Source organism: Cynocephalus volans, chromosome 7, assembly GCF_027409185.1.
Source record: "Cynocephalus volans isolate mCynVol1 chromosome 7, mCynVol1.pri, whole genome shotgun sequence".
NCBI lineage: Eukaryota > Metazoa > Chordata > Mammalia > Dermoptera > Cynocephalidae > Cynocephalus > Cynocephalus volans.
The window spans coordinates 71,487,257-71,511,336 of NC_084466.1; the positions used below are offsets into that span (position 1 = coordinate 71,487,257).

The 24,080-nt window shown below is 36.9% G+C and overlaps 1 protein-coding gene across 1 annotated transcript in view; it reads right to left on the minus strand.

Moving 5' to 3' along the window:
• Window positions 1-4,347: 4,347 nt before the first annotated feature.
• Window positions 4,348-24,080, minus strand: part of FREM2 (FRAS1 related extracellular matrix 2) — a 186,520-nt gene continuing 166,787 nt past the window's right edge. The window contains exons 17-24 of the mRNA XM_063101477.1: window positions 15,920-16,112; window positions 14,292-14,396; window positions 12,764-12,891; window positions 12,526-12,660; window positions 11,631-11,757; window positions 10,551-10,738; window positions 10,199-10,345; window positions 4,348-8,897 (exon numbers count right to left, since the gene is read on the minus strand). Coding sequence (XP_062957547.1) covers window positions 8,385-8,897; window positions 10,199-10,345; window positions 10,551-10,738; window positions 11,631-11,757; window positions 12,526-12,660; window positions 12,764-12,891; window positions 14,292-14,396; window positions 15,920-16,112 — 1,536 coding nt within the window. The 3' untranslated portion in view covers window positions 4,348-8,384. The remainder of the gene's footprint in view (window positions 8,898-10,198; window positions 10,346-10,550; window positions 10,739-11,630; window positions 11,758-12,525; window positions 12,661-12,763; window positions 12,892-14,291; window positions 14,397-15,919; window positions 16,113-24,080) is intronic.

A 24,080-nucleotide genomic window follows, 5' to 3' on the forward strand; every position in this document is an offset into this window, starting at 1 on the left:
CCAGGAAAACCGTATAGAAAAGAATTGGACTAAACTTTTAAAGATTACTTTTTTATAGACATCAATTTATAGGCCTTTATGGATGAATGTTGTGATCAGATTTGTATGCTTATTGTTTCAGGTTTATAAGCCCTCGTGTTGTAAAAAAATCACAGCCCCCCACCTGTAGTTTTGCAGATTGTGTAGTTCACAAAGATTCGTGAGAGAGAGCATGATTGAGTGCTGACATACAGCCTTTGAGTGACGTGATGGGTGTGTGTGTGTGTGTGTGTGTGTGTGTGTATTGGCTTGTGAGAGCTAATTGTTAAATTTTAAGGAATTTTTTGCCTAGTTGATGTCACAGTGATAGCTTGAAATTGGCCATGATGGGAGCATTTACATCAGGAAATTGAACTCTGTTTTCTTTGGAGAGCTGGTTTTAAAATCCACCAGCACACCACTGGCTTGACTTGCCAAACCATGCACTCCCTGCAAAAGGCCTTCTTCCCCTTGCCAAGTGTATTAACTACATGTTTCCGATGCTTTGACACTGGGGCCTTGGGGACCCTGGAGACACTGCCCCTCCCAGGGCTAGCCAATTTCTAGAGATATTAAATGGGTGGGTGTCCTTTCACATGTGAACCAACCAATCCAGAGCCTTGCCTCACCCATCCCTTTATTGGCTCATTCACTCTGGGGCACTACCCACATGGCCTAATCAACCTGGGGCCATATACCAGACAACTAGGGACAATCCTTATGCCCCAGAGACTACTGAAAATATTCAAACTAGCCAATCCTAAACCTGCTCACTCCTGACTCACTGTTCCTTTCCACAGACATCCCAATAAAGGCTTTTGCCTACGTTTTCCCCTTGCACCCTCTGCCTTCTGATCAACCCTGGTATTTGCCCATGTGGTCTTCTTGATCTGGCCTTCCATGGCGTGGCATGGCCCCTCCTCTTAGGATCTGTGACTATGACATGCCATGGTCTTAATGGCAACCATTTTCTGATCTGTTGGCATTTCCATACCTGAATAATAGTAAAACCTACATTTAAAAACACCAAGTGGGAATTTGCGCTTGTGCTCTTCATCTCCACAGAGGGACTACTTTTCTCCAATTTATCTACATAGTCAGGTACCTGTTTTAATGTACACAAAGTACCTGTAGAAATAATACACTGTTTTAATGTACACAAAGTACCTGTAGAAATAATACACTGAGTGGTTCATATCACAGAAAACCATAAATCCCCTGGTAATTACCCAGGATTCATCCCTGATCTGCCCCAAGTTCCTTTGGATTTAATCTTGCACTGTTCAATAACCTTCTCTACCACTCGTTGCCACTTTGCAATTAGTCACTTTTAAAGCCCCAGGATACCATCTTAACATTGTGAAATGTTCTTCGGGCTGTTGGGAATAATATTTTCAAATACTACTGTCAAGTTTCCATTGGGGCTTGGTTTAAGGGTAGGGAAGATTCAGTACAGTCTAGTCTAAGTTTATCCTGGTGATTGTTTTTCCTAGTCAGGTCTATCTTGACAAAGCCAGGTTTGGAATGGTTTTCCTTAAATTGGGGGCCTCTATTGTAACTTTACGACAGAGAGATCTTACCTCCCACTGTCAGTATCCTGGTGGGACTGGATCATGAATCTTCCCTTCATCGATTCCCTTCTCCAGACTGCCCGAAGGCCAGGCTTTCTTCCTAGCAGCTTGGAAGTTTCCTACCACACAGGCCAGTCCTTTTTCTTCTGTGGTAGAGACTGGATGAGCTGCACATTTCTGTCGCTCATCACAACCTTTCTGCTACAACACATTTTTCCCTAGTCTTAGAAGTGCTGGAAGAGCTTTAACATAGGAGTTCCTTTTCTTCTATTTTACATTCCTTTTTGTATTTTGCCCTTTATCTTGGGATTTTCCTTCAATATCCATGAGAGGCTGTTTTTGCATTTCCTTTTGGTATTAAATAGTGGTGGCCTCATGTTAAAAATCTGACCTTATAATAAATTAAATGACTGCTGGCTTGGGTGAAGTTTGTGTAAGGGAGGCCACTCAATCCTCCTTGGCAGTAAAGAGCAGATCAATTGATTTGTCCTCATCAGTTCAGCTAGGCAGGGTTTGTTTCCTAAATACAGCAGGGGCCAGTCACCCTGGTCCCTGAGACAAAAGATTAGTTACTGAAAACGTGTTGTTTCCTCTTAATATACATTGCCCCTGGCAGGCTTCTGGCTATATCTCCCCTCTTTACAATTGATGGGCAGGTACCTGGACCCTGCGGATAGATCCTGCTGAGGAGCAGTAAATTTTCACCACCAGTATCAGGGTGGCACTTGGAGCACCCGTCCCAGTTCAGAGGCCTGCCTTATCTTAAGGCTCTAGAACCAGAATGAAAATAACTGACATTCATTGCAGACTACAGGAATTCTGTGCTTTGAGTGTTAAAATTCTGTGCTAAAAAAAGTTATAGACTGAACCACAGTAACTTGGACATTTGAACACGTTTATATTTATATGGGATTTATTTATATTAAACACATGATATATTTTGAAAGAAAACAGCTATAGTTATGAAACACAAGTAGTAGCAAGACGTTATTTTAGACATGGGTTTAAGACTAAATGGCTTCAAATTACTTGCATAATTAGATTCCCAGGAATAAACTTCAATATCCAATAGATATGCAGTAACCTAGTAAATACATGAAAAAACTAGACCATGTTCATTTTTGAAGAATTCCCATGGGAAAATAATAAAGCCTATTAAGTTCTGCAAATAATTCCATTACACACACATAACGTCACTCAGCAGTTAGATAAATATAAATTTACTAAGTGTTATGGAGGGCACTTGAGAAGGAAGCAGGCACTTAATACAATTATAAAACACACAGCTCCTTGTCCAGGATAACATTTTCTTTTATAGACAAATGGGCTTTAAAAATATCTTGCCAAAACCTTGAATTCCTGAAGTCACAGTAAAAGACTGTGCTTTGTACTACTTTTTGTAATGTGCTTAATTTTGGCTATTACAGAAATTATCTTTTATTTTTACCAATAATAGCCTTTCTACATTTTAAATAATTTTTATTATAATACTGACAATTTTTATGTGAAAGGATGATCCAAACATTGGAAAAAATAAGTATCAGTAGTAGAAATTCACTTGGAGGGTTTAAGTAATCACATAATCAGTTTAGACAACATCTGGCTAATAGTAAAAGAGCATTGTGCATCTAATAATTATAATTTAAAAAGCTTCAATGCTGTTAACATTTTAACAGTTTCTTTTGGCTATTTATTTCACTGTAAAGTGTTCAACAATCCAAAAGAACTTCATATACGGGGTTTTTGACTTTTGATTCTTACTCAAATCCTTAAAGGGATTTTTTACCTCTTAAATGTCAACTTTGAACCTCCACCGAGAGAAAAATCAAAGCACAGATTGTCCTCATATTATTCAATATGATGCTTTTGATCTTTTGCAGGAAGTTCTTTTTCCTTTCACCCCAAAGCCTTAACATTTTATTCAGAGGGGACAATGGACTTTTAGATGAATGAGAATGCAAACCACTTACTGAAAAAGGGAATGGTTTCAAAATGGTTTCAAAATGGAAGCATGACTGGAAGAATGGAAATCAAATCTCAGAGAAAGAAAATCCTAGTCTATTAAATTAAACCAAAGAAAGGAAGAAAGAAAAGAAAGCAAAAGTAGATGTCATTGCTGGGCCAGGTTTTTGTTGTTGTTTTTCAGTAAAATAAAATGTTAAAAAAAACCCCACACATGCGAACAAGTATCAGGGGAAAGGAACTAAATGCACTTGAAAGATGGAGAAGAAAGCAAAACTGTTTAAAAGTCTGCAAATTAAAATTCTGATTTCTCCCAATAGAATTAAATCAAAAGAGATCCTCACATTAGTATATTTTGTTTCATCAACTTTATTTCAAGAAAGAGAATCAGCCTTCTTTCCTTAAAAGTTTTCTATGTAATCTTTCTGCTGGAATACCTTATCAAAATCAACACAGCTACCCAAATCTCCCAGCCTCTTGCTCCTTAGCATCAAAAGATGTGGAAAAGGGAGAAATAGACACTAAAGGATACTTTGAACCTGTAGATGATATTTCCTGAAAATTTCAATGTTGTTACCATGCAATACTGGAATCATTTATAGGAAAATATCTTAAGGAAATATATTAACTTTTAAACTAATATCAAAGAAACTAACACAATAGTATGTTTTCACAAGTGACTTCTCTATTGATCTTGAAAACCTTCATATGCCACTTCAGTTAGAACTATGCCTATAATTTCAACCCTTTCTGGAAATGAGATGCTTGATTGTTTTTATGTGTGTGTGTGTGTGTGTGTGTGTGTGTGTGTGTGTGTGTGTGTGTGTGTGTGTGTGTCTGTGATAACACTAGTATTTATAGTTTCCTGCCAAATTACACATTTCTGAGTCTTGGTAAGCTGGACTGATTGAACATTTGAGTCTCCTTCATTTCCATAAGGTTAGTGAATGAAGACAACTGTTTTCATCTTTTAATTATTGCTATCATGGCAAGAAAAATGAAAGAGTTTTAAAGAATAGTAACATGCTTGTTTTCAAATTAATACAATTATGAAAATTTCAAATTTGTAAAACACTTGTATCTTTAAAAATATTTTTTCTTTTTCCTATTAAAGGAATGAATTGGTTTCCAAGTTAATATTAAATAGATATTTTGGCAGAAATAAAATTTTCAAGTTTTAAAATCTAAATGTCATTACATTTAGCTTTATTATTAGTACTTTAACATGTCTCAGTGTGGAAACATTTTAACTCTTAGCATGGATACGTATGAGGAAAACCTCTCTGTAATTTTTACACAGTTTTGTTTCCATTTTTAATGTTGACCTTGGAGTCGCTATACTGGAAAAAGAATTAGAGGTAAAATGACTTGATAAAGAAGCATTTTTGCTGCTTACAGAACTGAATCCCTTCATATTGAGCTTAGACTTGGTCCTTCTCATCACAAATGCCATGCAGTGGGTTGGCAGCAGAATTTAAAGTGACCCTTACTCATACTGTTCAAACATTGTGGATGCAAGTGAGAGGGTGGACTTCAGAAGGTGTTGATGATGCTAAAGAACTGGAAGAAGAGTTTATGGCTATCCCTTTCTTGGAATAAAGTGGCCCATCTTCCACGAAGAGGAAAAGAATATGCAGTATCGCCCACAGCTCTACAATGTACTTCCTCTATGTGGGTGTGCGAAGGTCAATTCCTTTAAATTACTAGTTTGAAATACTTTGTATTAGATTTGTGATCAAAATGATTCATAACTTGTGGGGTTCTTTTAAATGAAAAAGAGTGGACTCTAGCATTGATGCTCTAGAGACATTTTTAAATTGTGGTTCACAGATATGCCCGGTGTGTTCTTGGTCTAGGAGAGAACCTAATGCAAATCCTGACATTTTAGTCCAAAGAAAGTGCTGCATTCATTTATAACCTGCCAGAGGACAGGGAGAGTAGTTTGGTTTCTATGTAATCTCTTGGAATGACTTATCCCAGGAGAGCATTCAGTAAATGTTAACTAAGGGAACAAATGAGAATAAATAAGCCCATTATTAAAATATACTTCTGTGTTTTAATTGTTCATAGCTCATACACTTAGGGGAGCCACGAATGGTAATATTAGTTTTGTCTTTTGTGCTATGTAATATCAACAAGACCTTACTGGGGTCCAAAGCTACTGACATATCTAAGGAGCTATTATTGCCTACATCCTGTTCTCTGTGGGAAGTTATTTTATGTATTTGTTGTGATAATACCAGAACAGTTCTCTAAAAACAAAATACTGAAAATAAGGGTGTGTTTTACTTAACAAAAAAAATTTGCCTTATTTTTTCCCACTAAAAAGAGTTTTTTAAATAATTCGTGTATATTGAATTACACATTTAGTAAATAGATATCAAGAAAATGGTGCAAAAAATCCAAGTCCTTTATACTTAAGAAAACTGTACCTGCCTATTTCCCACAGACTCTCTTTTTTTCCCAAGGAAATGATGGGAAGGAATAAGTGAGAGAAAGGAGAGAGAGGAGATGGGCAGAGAGGGAGAAATTTGTCTTCCTTAGGACAGGAGAGACATGTTTTGTCTTATATAAGCTCTCTAGCAGTAACCTTACTAGAACAATGCATTACAGAGTGAAATTTGGGATAAAAGCAGTCAGGTCCAAAGGCTCAAAACAGATTTCTTGTAATGGTGCTTCACTATTATATTCACTGACAGAGACGTCAAAATTGCTTGAGTCAAGCTCTGAGCCTCTTACCTACTAAAGTATCAGAAAGTCGATTGAGAATACCTGCTCTGTCTACATAAATTGAACCCAATGCTAAGTAGTAAAAAGTCCACACCTTATCTGAAGCTGCTTAGTTCATGTTCTTTCCCATATAAATTATGAGGCAACCAAAAAGTAGCTAAGCATCTGCAAGAAGATAAAACAAAAGAAAGGGGGATAATTAAGAATGTACCACTATTTATTTTGATGAAGGAACTCCTAGGCTATACAGCACTTTCTACTTACATAAGTTCTTTGGGTGGACCTTCGAGATGTAGGTGATATTTGTAAATTTCCCAATGGAAAGATACTACAGTCTACTGTATTCTTTAGAAGACGTTGACTGTGAAGTGCAGAGCTGCCTAAAAAAAAAAACGAGAGGCAAGTAATAGATACATTTACCTCTCTTTCAGTGTAGCTTTTTTTTTTCATCAATTAGGAGATGGTTGGTACTCACAGACACCAAATTAAGATGTGCGTGAATGAACTGAGAAGAAACTTTGCCTTCTAGAAACCTCTATTCCACTAGCATGACCAGCTTGGCCAAGAAAGGCTGGAAGTGAAAGGGATTCCAGGCAGCACCTAAGCATTGATCTTTAGACATCATTCTTTTTCTCCTGACCTTATTTTTATTTAAGATACATTTACTAGCTATTGGAAGACTGGTCATTAAACTACTGAAGTTTTCTTTTTCCAACTAACATTCCTGACATTTGGAAAAGCACATTTCTGCAGAAAGACTACCTCGATTTCCTTGGTTTTGTTAAGTGACCATTAAGCAGTGTTACAAATTGTAGTTTTAGAAACTGAGAGGGAGCTCACTGCACCAGTTCTCTCAACTGAGGATGCAAGAGAGTGATGCTTTGTTCTTGGATCAAAAAAGAACATGATCAATGATGCTGGCCACTTTCCAGACCATTTATGGAAAGACAGTTGCAGAGATTCCCATTGTTAGGATCAGATACTGATTAGAAAGCTAATAAAATCTCCTATGGGCTAATTTAAGGTCGAAACATTATTATGTGACTATGCTACTCTGAGGGTTAACCTCATCTATCATCTGCCAAAATGTTCTTTTATAAAGTATAAGAGGCACTCTGGTTATACATATTATATTAATAAATACCACGTTCTCCCTTCACCATCTGTAATCACGTTTCTCATTATTTATGGGTTCAATACTGCACATGTCTAGGCTCAGTTCTTAGAGAACATTGTCTTGTAGTGAATCTAACTTTATGGCATCTTTGTCATAAAAAGGTCACCAAACCCTCTCATTTCTCACAAATGTTGAGCACCAATAAAGTATATTACCATGCAAGAGCTCTACTATTACTCACTATATATCCCAAACAGAGCAGACTCTCTTAAAAATCTCTTCCTCCAGAATTAACATATTCTTTGGTTTAATTTAAAATTAAATACACAAATAAAACAAGGAGGATCTGATGAGGATGAGAGGCAATTCGAATCCAAGTGAGCAAGTTCCCTTCCCTCTATCTTTACTTTCACTCATTCCCAAATAGTAGAAAAGGTGGTTTGTGGGTTGAGCTACCCCTGGTCACAATTCTATGCCATCGTCACCTATTAGAAACTTGTCATAATAAACAGTGTATTCATCACTCTTCCAGACGACCATTTAAAACCTTTCTGGTAATAATCTGTTATACAATGAATAAACAATGTGACAATTGCACCTTCAAAGTTCACACTAACATAGCAATAATAGACTCCTCTTAAACTTCTTAGAGAGTCTGATAGCACCTTTGAACAGGTTCATCTCCATGGTGTAGAGAATATGCCTAACACGAGAAGCACATTCCTTGAGGTCCATCTATGGTTTTGTGTACATGTGACTACATTGTTGCTACCTTCTGGGCAAGAGGAAGGATGTGGTCTGAAGTTGTCCTTTGATGCATGAAAAGTAGACAGGATTCAAATCAAAGTACATTAGTATAGTCAGGTCCTTTGAGCAGCTTCATCCCAGAAGTCCCCAATTCTCTGCTGTTTACCAGAAGCATTTGGGGTTCCTGTGTCGTCTTTTCTGAGGCACTTGGGGCAAAGGTTGAATTCCACCTGTGGTCATCAAACCTCTGAGCTGTCGCCGTGCTGGCTCTGCGGGGGCATCATGGGCTCGCTGCTGCTGGAGCCCTTCGGGACGTCCTTCCTTCTGAAGCTCTCCTTGCTCTTGCACATCATCACGGCAATGACCACGAGGCAGATGGTGAGTAATCCCATTGCGATGCCTCCCACGACCATAATCAGGCTGAACCCAGAGCCGGGACTGTTGAGCTCGCGAGGGAGGATGCCGTCGGGAGGAACTCTCCCTTGCGGGATCTGCCTCTTGTGCGTGCGGTCCAGGGCAATGTGCTGGATGTTTGTTCCTCGGTTGTTTTCAGCACCGATTTCCCACGCCAGTGGGGATGTGCTCCTGGTCTCCCTCTTCTTCCGGCTCTTGGTAGTTGCCTGGGTCTTCCCTTGACCCACCAGAGAGTGGTACTGGTACTCCACACTTCTTTTCCCAATACCTCGATTGGCATTATCTTTTGATCTTACCGTGTAGATGGCGTGTATGTACCATTCTCGGCCCAGAGTGACCTAGAAAACACAACTCTATTTGTTAGGGAAGTAGATACTATGCCAACCTAGTCCATGACTATTTGCAGGTGAATTTAATGGCAGAGATAATAATAAATGATGATTTAATTTTGCCTGCAGAATTAATTTACTTAATATTTTTGAGTGAGTAATATGTGCGAGGCTTTGTGTAAAGGACTCTATAAAATTCTGTGCAACTCTTCTGGGAGCACATACTAGTAAATATTTGCTACTTGTAGTCATAGAATGTGAGAGCTGTAAGGAACATCAAATATTACACAGACTATCTTATTCATTTAAAAAATAATTAAATAAGAATGCATAACAGTGAACTGACTTGCCCAATATGAATCAACTGGTTAGTGGCAGAGGCAGAACTATAACTCAAGACTTCTGAACCCCAGGACTCTTTTTCAGTACGTCTTGCTGCTTATTAACATATAAGTCTATTAAAAAAAAATCAGTTTTCATGTTTTTTGGGGCCTGGGAAAAGCAAGAATTTTCTGATGATTCTGAAGCACTCGAGATTTAGACAGACCAGATGCTTTGAGAGTTAATGGTAAAAATGAAAACAAAAAAGATCATACATCAATTTCTTGTTTGAAAAGATTCAGAATAACGAATAGGCTTTCTTAAGATTCCTTCCTTAGGCTGAATAAGAATAACACATTTCTCCAGCCCATTCTGTCTTGGTGATTTTTAGTAAATATCCTAATGGGTGAACTTGCTCCTCCAAGGATTCACAATGTAAACACATCTCTAAATTTGTTGTGTTTGTCTGCGCAGCCTTGATATGGCTGCCTGTGTATCTCTTCATCTTCTATGTCTGGGTCAGGATTTTCTATCTTTGGGAGTGGAGATTTTGTGTGCTGCACACAATTGCTTTTCTGGGTCTAGCAGTCTACACAAGATCACTCTTATAAAGATGACCGTGAAAAGTCAACAGGAAGGAAATTTTGAGTAAGAAAAGCAAATTACCCAAATGTCAGACTTAGAATTATACTCTGGGCTGAATAGGAATCTTTATCACACATAGTCTTAAAATAATATTAATACATTAATAAAATCAATGATAGCTAGAGTTTACAGAATGCTCACTATCTACCCAGTATGGTGCTGTATGGTTTATTTGCATCATCTTATTCAATGTTCCCATTAACTACATGCAATATTACTGTTACTGCCAGTTATATATGAGACATCTGAGGCATAGAAATGTTAAATAACTTGCATTCAGACATACATACATATATACATACTTGCATACATAGCTATTATAAGTGAGCTTGTGTTTGGCCTACCTGAAAGAGTGGTGTTGAGTCAATTTTAAATCCATCAGATCCAGGCTGATTCACTAAGAGAATAGCTTCTGGGTCATCCACTGCCAGTTTGGCATTAAACAGGACATTTCCAAAACTGGTGGCTTGTGTCTCTGGCTGAGCTTTGTCCTTTAAGCGATAAGGAAAATGATGATTGCTGTAGATCATGCCAACTTTTGCAAGGGCAGAATGTTTTCCTATTAGTTTTGTGCGAGTACACTTTACCAAAAAATGTCACTATTTGGTTTACTTTAAAATAATGATTGAAAAAAATAAGACAAAAAGGTTTAACTTTGCAAATCATCTAGTTCTTTGTTTGGGTCAAAGCACTTACCACAATTTTAAATCGATATAAGAGTGAAGGAGAATCAGCTAAGCAGCCATATTCTGCATTCGTTGGACTGTACTTGGGAACGTAGCCATCGGCTCCAGTGCACAGGAACACCTTCTCAATGCTGCAGTGAAAGGAATTGCCTAGATTCTGGACAGGATCTACCATGATGCGACCATAAATTATATCACCTGAAACAGAGATGTGACAGTGTTATTTCTGTTGTGTGATACAGTGTATCAGTGTGATGCTGCACACAGTTTATGATGATAATGACACAGAGTTTATTTCCTTTGCTTCCTAATCTGCCACCAAATGTTGAAAGGCTTTGGTATTAGATTCAGGATCAGGTTCACTCCCAGGCCTCAGATATGACCACTTTGTGCAGACTGACCACAAGTGACTGAAGATTTACTGAGCCTCAGATTCTTAGCCACTAGCAGGAAAAATCTCAAAAATCTACGATTTGACATTCATAACATCCCAAAGTGATTAAAGTTCAGTTTACGTAAATAAATGAGTTGGTAAGATGTAAACTAATCCAACATAGAGTAACACTAAGAAAGAAAACATCAATAAAAAGCCTAATTAACTTTATTTGCTTTTGAAAGAGGGTTTAATAAAAACCCCTGGTATGTGATCATTTATTTCAAAGCTATTACTGAACCTCTACTACACGTGTTAGGTATTTTGCTAGGTGTTGATTATACACTATTGAACAAGATAGGCACAATCTTTGCCTGTGAGGCATTTACAGTTTCAGGTAGCTGTAGTATTTGAGTCCATACAAATTGAAAAAACATTAAAAAAAAGAACAAAAAAAAAAAAAAACAGAATTGCTCCAAAAGTCATTTAAGTAAAGGAGATAGAAGTTTGGTTCCCCAGAATAAAAAGCTATCCAGTAACATACACCCAATTTCAGTGAGTCTTCATAGCTGCCAAAGTGATGAAGACTCAGTTATAGTCTCAAAACCGTAAAAGACAATCCCACTTGTCTTTCTCCTTCAAACACAATACCAGTAAAGCAAAGCACAACAGATATGCGTGGCTAACAGAGCAGCCCTCTCATTTGTAAAGTGATACCTTCCGCAAAAGCAACATCACTCTCTTGCCCAAATCCCATGGATCCATCAGACAACCAGAGACTCTTCTTAGACAGTAGGTACATTTGGGTGTTCAAGCTAAACTCAGCCGCCACTGGATCACTGACCTAAAACCAAGTGTAAAAGCCCTTTTATGCATTGTTGATGGTTCTGATAGTACACAAACACACTGTTCACAGACACACACCTTCACTGAACACTGCATGTAGGATACTAAACACTGCACTGTGATTTTCGTGTCCAACCAAGCCAACTTAAAGAGTTGTAATACTGATTTTGTCCTTCTGGAGAAACTGGTGAGGTTAAATCATTTTTTTGAGAGGGTCTAAATAGTATGGCTTGAGCTCATTTACACTGGTATATTGGGGCATATAAAGGACTCACAAATACCATGGTCAGTGGAAGGCCGACATTTAGTATAATTCTTGGACAAAAGGTGCCATCGCATTTCTTTAAATACATAATGGCAAGTAGGTACTTTGAGGTGGTTTGAACCACCAGATTTCATTCTCCTCGAAGATTAAGTATAAGACAAAGGAGGGCCGAAGAACTCTGGGGAAAACTCTCAAATCTCCAAGGCAGCAAACTCCAAGAGGAAACCAGATAAGATCAGATAAAAATAATAACCCTTGCATACACTTAAACTATGAATTTCATATCCTGAGAGAACAGCAGATAAAGGACAACTCTTTGCTCTTTCTTTCTGCCTTTGCTTCCTTCTGTCTGACTTCCTTTTTTCTCAGCATGCAAAAATTAAAGTCATCACTGTGTGAATTTTTTTTTTTTTTTTTAATGATAAAAGTGAATCATGACTTTACCAAAATGGGATTCTACAAGTCATGGGATAATAATAACAATAATTCTATGAGACAAACCTGTTGGAATCGGATGTCAAGGTCAAAGGTGACAGGCTCTCTGGGGTTGCAGGTGACTGGCAGGCGGTACTCCTGATGTGATGGGGTGGTACATGGCAGCAGTTTCACAGTATAGGTGCCTGAGTAGTCACGTACCTTTGAGGAGAGAAGAGGACATTTATATTTTCCATTTAAATATCTGAGATAGAATCAGAAAGCAGCAAAATAGGAAAATTAAGTAAGAGTCTTAGTCACTCACTGCGAAGTCAGAGACAAAGCTCCATTGCTGTACTGGCTGGTTATAGGTTGGTTCACTCCTTAGGAGGCGGAGGGAAAATGTAAGCCCGGGATGGTCAGCTGACATGATCATTGAGCTCGTATAGGATGCTAGAAAAGTGCCAGTAGCAATAATGGCACAGTGGTTACATTAGAAGAGTGCATAACAGTTTAGAGTTTTCAAAGTACCTTATCATATATTATTTGCTTTTATTATTATAATAAGCCTGCAAAAGAGGCAGTGTTGGTATAATTATCTTCATTTTGCAGAAGAAACTGGGCTGAGAGTGACTGTGTGACTCTTTCAAGACCACACATGGATAAGATGTGTGACTTCTGATTTCTAATTCAGTGCTTTCTTCCTCTCTATAATTCTGCCAAAAGATAATTGGTCATATTGTTCCAGGCTACTTTGCAGGGAGTCAGAGCAGAGTGATAAAGGCTGATGTGAATGCATTTATTGTGCACCAAGGCTATGAGCTGACTGACAATAGTCCATTAGCATCCACACAGCTGGGCAAACCCAATTTACGAATGGAATCTAATTTTAATCAGATTGCCTGCAATCATGCTAAATAAAGATTCAGTTTATTAGAAAGATAGACATGTGGAAGGGAAGTGTAAAGACCAGGAAATCTTCGTCTCCCAGAACTGTCAGTTACAATAAAGCAAAATGATTCTTTTGGTTCTGTATTTCCTGTAGCTCAATCTCATGAAAATACAATAAACCCTTTTTCTCCTGCCGAATATTCGGCCCTATTCTCTCCTTTGCTAGAGCTCATGGAAAAGGAAGGATACGGGGATGGCAAGTGAACTATTTTCCCTTTCAGTCTGACATAAGCTGGCACTCTGGTAAAACATGCAAACCAGTTTTGGTAATATGGAAAGTCCAATGAAAAATAAATTATTTCTAATAAAATGTCCCTTACAAAAAAAATACAAAGTTAGACACGGGGCTCTATTGACTACTGCCTTATTGATATTCAAGGCACAGTCCATCACAGTTAATAAAATTGCTAGCCAACACTTATTAAGTAAAATTAGTTAACATGCCTGAAACTTAAGTATGAAAGTGAAGTACCACTTCTGAGTCTGTTGTAGAGGTTCTCACAGCACCTAGAAAGGAGCTGTTAACAGAGAAGCACCTGCAGAACCAACCACATGAAATTCAAGTTTTTTTGTGCAATGAAAGCAAAGTAGAGAAATGAATTTTTATTCCTAGGCTCTTTATCTGATGAATACTTCACTTAAAATGAACTCAGTAGGGTTTCCTTTCACATTTACTCTAATTGTTTTGCATTTTCTGTAAAAGTCTGCATAATAATAATGTGTGGATTATGAGATGAAGCTGAACAATTAGCAAGCCCTCACGGAGATAACTGCACATATACAATTCATCTGAAATGAAGGGCTTCAGAGCTAACAGGGAAGCATGCTGAAATGTGTGCGAATATGGAAAAACCACATCCTTCTTGCATGGAGAGTGACTGTTCATGGATAATGGGGCTTACCCGGATGTGACAGCACAAACAAGCCATGGAATTGAGCCTCCGTCTTGAAGTTCACGGCCAAGCGGCCCTCTTCACCGATGCGCATGCTGGTTGGATAGAGAGAACCTACAATGGGGGTAGCACAGGAGAGTGAAAACACAGGTGGCCAGAGACTCCTAAGGTACAGATTCCTTCCAAAAATTAATACAGATTTGTCTCATCTCTGAGCATTCCAGGCAAAGGGTATTGTGAGAAGAATTCAGAATAATAAGAGAGGTGGGAGTATCTTTGTTTTCTTTTCTAAGGAGAAAAGGTATCTAAAGGGAGGCAAGATGAGTAAATGAATTAGGTAACACGAGTGAGGTCACTATGAGATTCACAGGTTGATTACAATGGGCCAAGTTTGTTGTTTTGTTTTTGTTTTTTAAAGCTACAGTCAACAAAAATGAAGCTGTACACTGACAGTCATGACAAACAAACTTGTCAAAATTGTGGAGATTTGGACATGAAAAGAGAAAAGGGTTTGGGCTCTCCAGAATGATTCCAAATTTTATAGGCTTAAAGACAGCACTGAAACTTTCCCAAGAAATTTAACAGTTTGACAAAATTTGGCTCCAGATATAAGAAGGAAACAAGAGATCCTTAGGTAGAAGTTGAGAACCACAGGAAGGATCCTCATTAAGGTTCACTTAAATATGCATCTTCTAAGGCAAGATATGGAGTTAAAACATTTGAAATAATCTGGAATGATTCCTCAGAGGGATCCCATTACCTTTCACACAGCTCTAATGTGATTTTAATACATTTAAGATTTATATTGGAGATGCACTCTCAACTCTATTTTCCTTCTGGCTAGTAAGATGTACTGCTCACGTGATGCTATGGACATTCATGGAACCAGAACAGTAATATGTGTCTAAAAAGAAAGAGGACTCAGTCTACTAATGGATTAATTGGCTTTATGCTTATGGATAATTCTGACATGAAGACTGAAGCAAAGTTTGCAGATGCTGATGGGCCCAATAGTTAGCGGAATCATGACCATTGTTCCAAGGCATTCAGCTAAAGTATTGCAGAATAAATAGAATTTTAAAATAGAAAGAGATACTAGAAGTTTTGCCTATTATTCAGAGGAAGTTAAGTCCAGGAAAGGTTAATCAATATGCTCAAGATCACGCAGCCAGTTGGTTGTAGAGTCAGAACTAGAATCCAGGACACAATTTATACCGAACTTTAAAATGCACCTCTCATTTTCAGAAACAAAAATGTGTAACATTTTCCCTTTGGGTTTACTCCTTATTTTCAACTGGAACTTCCTCTATCCGTTTTCCAGAACCCAGTGAAATATAGATTGCGTTGTGTAACATATAAATGATTAATCACCTAAGATAGACTGTAAGAGTGAAATATCCATGAAATGTAGAAAGGTATATTTAAATCACATACTATGAAAAATTTGAGGCAATGATATGATTTAATGAAAACAGTTTTTCCATGACAAAGGTAGAAATTATCTTAGATAACAAGAATAGAAAAAGAAAACATATCGAAGTTGTTTCTATTATTTTTAGCTACAGTAAAAAAAAAAAAATCCTCTTAAGTAATTAAAAGAGGTAAGAAAAATAGTTTTCCAATTTTTATTAACCCACCTTGGAGTTCGGCTTCTGGGGGGCTGCCAATCCCCTCGTTCCACAAGATGGCAGTGTCGTACACAAAAGTTAGACGAAGCTCTGACTTCAAGTCAAAATGCTGCCAGCCTCCTGCCCCCACAGGGGAATGGAACACGTAGGAAACATACAGAGGGACCCGAAGGGTCACATAAGACTGAACTAGGTTTAGGACCTAAAACAATGAAATTGTAAATATCAACACTACGCAGAGTCAACTAAACGAGCCTAATTGTGCCCAAGCCATTTTCTCCTTCATTTAAGATTTTGAGTAGTCATTGAGGAGAGGAAATGACAGCATTTCACATGATTTTTCCCTCACTTAATTTTGGGCCAATTAAATAGTTGTTTCTAAATATCTGTATTTGCAACAAAGGTTATGTACCAGAAATCATTAAGATAAACGGCATCATTTTGAGCATACTATACTTACACAGTCCTTTTTATTTTATAACAGCTTTATCAAGATACAGTTCACATACCATATAATTCATCTACTTAAAGTAAACAATTCAATGTTTTTTATTTTATTCAAGCAGTTGTTCCTCACTAAAATCAATTTTAACCAAACTGAATTTAAAACATTTTTATTACCTCCCAAAGGACCCCCATACCCATTAGCAGTCACCTCCTAATCCCTCCTCTTCCCAGTCCCTGGCAAACACTGATCTACTTTATGTTTTCATGTATTTACCTATTCTAAACATTTCACATAAATCAAATAAAAAAAGTGGTGTTTTGTGTTGGACTTCATTCACTTAGCATGTTTTCAAGGTGCATTTATGTTGTAGCATGTTTCAATACTTCATTCCACTTTATTACTGAATAATAACCCATTGTATGCATGTACTACATTTTATTTTTTCATTCATTGGTGACAGACATTTGAGTTGTTTCCAGTTTGGGACTATTATGAATAATGCTGCTATGAGCTAATTATTAATTACACAGAGGAAGATGTAACAAAACAGGAAAGATCCGGAAGCAAGTATATTTATAATGACATGTAACATTTAAGATTTCTCAAGAACAAGTAGCAGAAATAAAGTGTCTTGCTTTGAATTTCACATTTTCCTCCTTTAGATATTTAGCAGGTGGGTTGAGAGTAATGAAGAATAAACTAATATTTATTTATTGAACGCCTACCATATTTCAGACATTGTACTAGGTTTTCAATCAATGCTATTTAATAGTTTCACTCTCTTCCATTATTGTATTTATATATGTAAGTGTGGGTGGTTAGATGAATGGATGAATGGATGGATGATATATAGAAAGAGAAAGAGATAGGAAAATCAAGGCTCAAAGAAATAAAGCAAATTTCCCCCAGAAGTTTTTAAACCTCCTTAGTGACCCTGACAAGATTAAAACTCAGCTTTTGGCTCATGTTTTTCTACTCTATTACGCTTCATTGTATCCCAAACAAAGCTGAGGGCAGTCCTAAGATCATCCGACAGAGGTCATCGTACTTAATTCTCTAACAGCTCCTCAGAATAGTAGGGCAAATATATCTAGCCTCTTCTGTGCACAAGAAAAGGACTTAGGTCAGATCACACTCCTTAGAAGTTGGAGTCAGGCTTTCTGATAACAGTCTAGTTCTCTTTCCACACTGAGCTGACAACATGAGTTAGCAAATAATTTAAATTATGAGCACTATAATTTATCACATTATTGTGAATTTAAAAGTAAACTTCTGAAGTCACAAAATGATGACCTAAATTACTAACAAAAATACTCATATATAAAAAGAGAACCATCAACCAAACAAGTTATTAGATTCCCGGCTGTGTAGTAGCTAGCACTCCCCATGACCTGCTAACCTGGACAGCAGGCAAGGTGTGTTGCAGTAAAAGTCCTTTGAGATAGTATTTTCTAAGGGTAGCTACTATTACTATCTTTGAGCAATTGTTCTCGAAGTATAGATTTAACACTCTGACAGTGGGATACAAAGTGATTATGTCAATCCATATGCCACTGGAAATTGAGATTAATATTTTATTCTATTATTTTAATAAACCATGATTTTTTTAAAAAATTAGGCTTTAGGAATAGCTTTCCAAATAAACTTTGTAGACGCTAAGAATAATTTTTGCCAGAATTATACTCTATCCATCAAAAATGTTATTGAGTGTGCTATTTTGGAGGGAATTACTAGCATTCACTTCCTATGAGTAAGTTACTCGGAGTACCTCTCCCTGACTAATTCTTATTTGATTTTCTTTTTTCTTGTGGTAAACTAGAGTTTGATCATTTCTGGGTACAGAATAAGCATCCTATTGCATTTTCTTATTCTCTATAGGCAGGTCTTCTTTCTGTCTACTTAGAATTCTGTCTAGAGGACCTGGAGCCTAAATAGCACTACCTTGATCACCCAGGTCACCTATGTGTTTATTCCTTCAAATGTGAAGAATGCAATACAATCAATCTAACTTCTAGATGTCATGTTAAAGAGTGCTTAATTTTCTTTCAGCCTGGACCTCAGAACTTCCTTAAGGCATTTGTTTATACTAAAAGAAATATGTCAAAGCTTAATAAAAAACTAAGACACAATGAGTGGTTTCACGTGTTCTTACCGATGTTTGAAGTTTCTTCAGCAAAGGCAAACAATACTTTACATCCCATATTTAAAGGGAAAGTGTAAAATGCAAATGCTCTGGAAAAGGTAACATATGGACAGATTTATATTAGTACTATTAACTGGCAAGTATATATGTGTTGTCTGTCTAAAGTCATAAGAAAGGCTCCTAATCTGTGTGTGAGGTGGAAAGGAAAGGGAAAGAATAGGAAGAAAGATGAATACCCTAAAAGAAAAATTATACTCATAATGTAGTTTATGGTGGGGACCAGTGTTGAGGGAAATTGCAGTAGATTTAATTCTTCACCTATTTTGGGCATATGGTTATAGCTATTTTGGGTATATGGTTATAGCTATCAACTTACATGTTATCTTATGGATGCTTTAAAATTCTTATTTTAAAGTAGGCTATATATATGTATGCATAATAAAAACTAATCTAGATTTACCATGTTCCTTTGCAATTTCCACTTCAGCAAAGGTATATTTTACATTTGAGAAACTTAATCCATGGAGAATATAATTGGCTTGCCCAAGATTATTCAGTACGATCAGAACTAACACCCAAGTATGCAGACCATTGCTGTTCAATAGAAATATAATGTGAGCCACATGTGTAATTTTAAATGTTCTCATAGTCACATTTAAAAAAGAAACAGGTGAAATCAATTTTAATAATACCATTTACTTAGCCCAATTTATCACACATATTACATTTTAATATGTAACTAACATAAAATAATTTTTGATAAGACATTGTACATTCTTTTTTTTTTTTTTGTACTAAGTCTTTGAAATCCGGTATATGTTATACATTCACCACACATCTCAATTCTGACTAGCCCCATCATGAGAGTTCAATAGTCACACATGGCTAATGGCTACCATGTTGGACATCTTGGATCTAGACTCTAGACCACACATATTGAAAATGTGAATCATTTAAACATTTTTACCGTCATGTGTATACCTCATCTTTATGTGAGATATGTGGTTTGTGTTTACTTCAAAGATTGAAAAGTGAGACAGAGCTGTTAGAATTTTATCTGAGAGCTACTACTGGTGGGGATTTCCCACTGGTTGAAATATTTTATTGTTGATGCTTTCAGTGCCAGAAACAGGTCTACATCCTCAAGATGGTGGTATTTGTGAAGGTGTAAAGAAGGTTCATCAATCTCCATAACTTGAAGTCTCAGTAAAGTGGGTACTTAGCTACTCAGTTGAGGTTGTTTTTTTTTTTTTTTGTCTTTTTCGTGACCAGCACTCAGCCAGTGAGCGCACTGGCCATTCCTATATGGGATCCGAACCCGCGGCGGGACGTTCTAACAAGTTAGAATTCTTAGCCAAGTTTTTTGCATAATAGTAGACTACACAACCAAGAACACCTGGGAGAAAGACCTTGGTTTTTGTTGGATTACAAGGCTTTCTGAAGGTCTGTGGTATCAGAGAGCCAAGCGCAGACCCTTGGAAAAGGGTCAATATTGGTCCACAAATACTTTAGCATGAAGGAAACTTTATGATATATTTAAAATGATAGAGAGAATCTAAATGACCGACAATAGAAGGATGGTTAAATAAATTATGATGGGACATTCACAAGGTGAAATACCATGTATGCATCAAAAGTCAAAAAGCCAAATAATTTTCTTTGACATGAAAAATGTTTATAATACGGTAAGTAGAAGGCAGTATACAAAATGGTATAAATAATATTATGCCACTACTATTAAAAATGTGTATGTATATTGAAAAGAGATTAGAAAACATGTCTGTGTACAGTGATAGTGGGATAATGGATGAGAGACGGCTTGTCTTTATACTTTTTTAGTTCCCAGATTTCCATGGTGATATCATCACTTTCATTAAAAAAGATTAATTAAAAAATTAATTGGTAAATTTTATGAAACAAAAAGCAACATACTTCAGGAAAGTTATACATTTTGTATCCTTCTTACTATTTCTTGCAAAATGATTTAGACTGACTTAAATATAAAATATAATGTGTCAAGTAATGGAATGGAAAGAAATGAACTCTAAAGTATATTCTAGCTTCAAATTTCCATGTTTCTAAATCAAGAACACAGTAAAAGGGAGGCATAATTATTCCTAAAAAAACCCAAAAAAAACAAAAAAAGAAAAAAACATTTATTTACTTTTCCAAAATTTACAGTCTTCCAAAATTTCATGTTTTAAGTGCAAATTGTAATTGAAGTTGCATTTCTGCAGCTTATTCATGCACACTGAATGAGGTCATCAGTGGCTGTTTATCTAACAAGGTGAGAGAGTTAAGATTCCTACCTTGTGATACAGCTACCCAGGCTGACGAAAGGTGAACTAACCTGCAGTCTTCCATTTTGTAAAGAAATTGTTTTCAAGAGAAAAATCACCAAAAACATTCAATAGTTTTAAAAACTTATTCTAAATTTAATAATCATTTTGCATCAAAAGTGTTATTTATTGTATACTCAAACAACTTTGAATTTTATTTACAAAACAAGTGTTGAACAAAAAGGTGGAGTAGAATCATTTATTTTAATCTATCTCTAGTTTTCTTTCTTGCTATTTATTTGCTTCTATATTTTAGAAAGTAACTATTAAAGATGATTTCAGAATCAAATATTATTAGAGAAATTCCAAATTTCTTTTTCTTGGCAAGTAAAATTTTTAACTTTTGTAAAAGTGATGATATGACTCTACTCTTAAGTTTTAATCAGTGGAGTGTAAGCTTCATGTCTGATGTCCTCACCAGGTACCTGCTATAGTCCCCGGCACAGAGTAGGTTTGCACTGAATATTTCTTTCATTAATGAATGTACGAATACATAAGATGGCAAAAGCAGATAAAGTCTTAACATCAGCTGAACCTAGCTGTAGTCAAACTGCATAAAACTTAATTACTGTTAATATATAACTATCTTGAATTTTTCAAGTGATTCCTTTACCTTGGCAACTCTTTCTTAAAAGTTAAATAATTTAAAATGGGAGGTTGGGAAAGTCGGAAAACCCTTTCAGAGTATGTTAGAAACAGATTTTCAATCACAAAGGAAAATGCAGGGACTTGGCAATATTTCATGGTGGTAGCTTTAGCTACTAAGAACACATAGAGAAAAAAAATCAGTTCTCCCTCATGTTGTTCCTGGCAGAAGCTCTTACCAGTTAATAAAGTTTGTTTGCACAGTGATTACCTTGAGCTAAGATGCCAAGTCTAGCAAAGGACTGGAAAAGGGAAAATAATCTCTGCTAGGTGCTTGGCCAGAGGTGTGTGGAATTTCAGAGGACAACCAGACCCAGGTCCCCACTGGCTTCCTGCAGGTGCTCTTTACTGGGGCAGTCAGTAAAATCATGGAGCTGTTCTGCAGCACATGTAGCCTGTGCTGATGGTTCACCTTTATTTTTGCCTGCTTTTCTGTTCTAAATGCAGAAATATGAATGTTTGTAGAACGCTCATGAAATTCTACAGTAGAATCTATTAATCAAGCGTTTAGTTTGCTTTCCTTCAGATGCCATCTCATGAAATATGTTTGTATTTAAAACTGACCTTCCTGTACTCAGATGAAGCTGCAGACCATTGTTGTTAGGACATGGATTTCCATTGTTTTACCAACAGCGGGTGTGGATGTAATCTGGCACACATTTTCATGATTGCTGTTGGAGAGTGTTCTTGTACCAAGAACAAAGGGAAAAGTTCATTTGGCTTTCTTGCAATTGAGTTTCTGACCATATTTATTCCTCACATTCACCCACTCAATTAAATATCCAGATAAGCATTTTGATGTGGTTAAGAGCATAGGCTTATAAGCCACAAAAACTTGGGCAAGATATTTGAATCCTCTTTGCTTCCACTGCCTAATTTGTAAAAAGGGGACAAAAATACTACTTATCTCATAGGATTGTTGTGAAGATAGAATGAGTGGAAATACACAAAGTATTTAGAAGAACGACAGGCACAAAGTAAACATTAAATAAATGCTGGATATTGCCATTATTATTATTGTAATTGTTAGTACTATTATTAGATATTTTCTCTTCTTCTCTAGAACTCAAAACTAATGGAAGAAAAATAGGAAAATAGAGGGTTTTTTCTTTAATTTATATTTTCTTCTCCCTCACCTATATTTACATAATATGTGTGTGTGTGTGTGTGTGTGTGTGTGTGTGTGTGTGTTTGTTGGGGGAGGATAAAGGAGAATATAAGTAGCTAGGGGAGAAGTTTAAACCCAAGGAAAAAAGTTAGGTGGAAATAGGATGGCCATCTGTGATGGTTAATTTTAGATCTCAATTTAAGTGGGTTAAGGGATACACCGATAGCTGGCAAGGCATTATATCTGGGTGTGTCTGTTGGGTGTGTCTGTGAAGATGTTTCTGGAAGAGACTGGAATATGAATTGGTGGATTGAGTAAGGAAGATCCACCCTCACCATCCAGTTGGCTGAGGCCCAGATAGAACAAAAAGGCAGAAGAAAGGGAATTCTTTCTCTCTCTCTTTTTCTGTCCTGGAGTTAAGACACTCTTCGTCTCCTGCCCTTGGACATCAGAACACCAGGTTCTCTGGCTTTTGAACTCTGAGACTTGCACCAGTGATCCCTCACCCCCACCCCCCGCTCAGGTTCTTGGGCCTTTAGCCTTGCCCTGAGAGTTACACCGTCGGCTTCCCTGGTTTCCAGGCCTTTGGACTTGGACTGAACCACACTACTGGCTTCCCTGATTCTCCAGCTTGCAGATGTCCTATCATGGGACTTCTCAGCCTCTATAATTGTATGAGTCAATTCTCCTAATAAATCCCCTATCATCTATATTTCTATATATTCTACTAGTTCTGTCTCTCTGGAAAACCCTGACTAATAGCACATCTCTAACCTTCACTCTAAGAGTGTAAACAACGTGTTTTATTAGATTGTATTACCACTTAGTTTTCACCGAGGATTTTAGAATTTCATAACAAGATCTTAAAGTCTCAATGACTTACACGGAATCTGATCATCTCTATGATGTTCATCACTGTGGTTATGCTATTAAATTTATTTTCAACAGTACAAAAGCAGAAAAATCCTTTCAGAAGGAACTCATACAACACGTTGGCCATCTTACTCAGAAAGTAACACAAACTGGTTAAGAACTGAATGGTGCAATAATTCTTACATTGGGTTTTCTCTTAGCAGTATGTAACATAAGCCTTTCTGGTAGGTGAAGTTAACTGAAAACCTGCAGTTGCTAGGTTTCACCTAATAAAGTATAACTGCTCACAGTCCAACAACAGAAGCAGAGCAATGACATTTCTAGCTAGCAGAGGTCATGGGAAGAAAAAAAAAAACTACTGAACCCGAAGAAATAAAAAAAAACCCAGCAAAGTCAAGTCACTTTAGCTGAGCATTTAATGGTAAGATTGGGTCTGAGAAATTAATACATCGGAGGCAGGCTTTGCATTCAAAATGACCTTGATACACTGGAGAAGTGAACAGATGTAATAGGATAAAACTCAAGCAGGAGAAGTGCACGGTCTTCACTAGAAAAGGACATCTGTGTAGCATGTATGAAAGACAGCTGCCACTTTGTGCAGAAGATAGAAAACA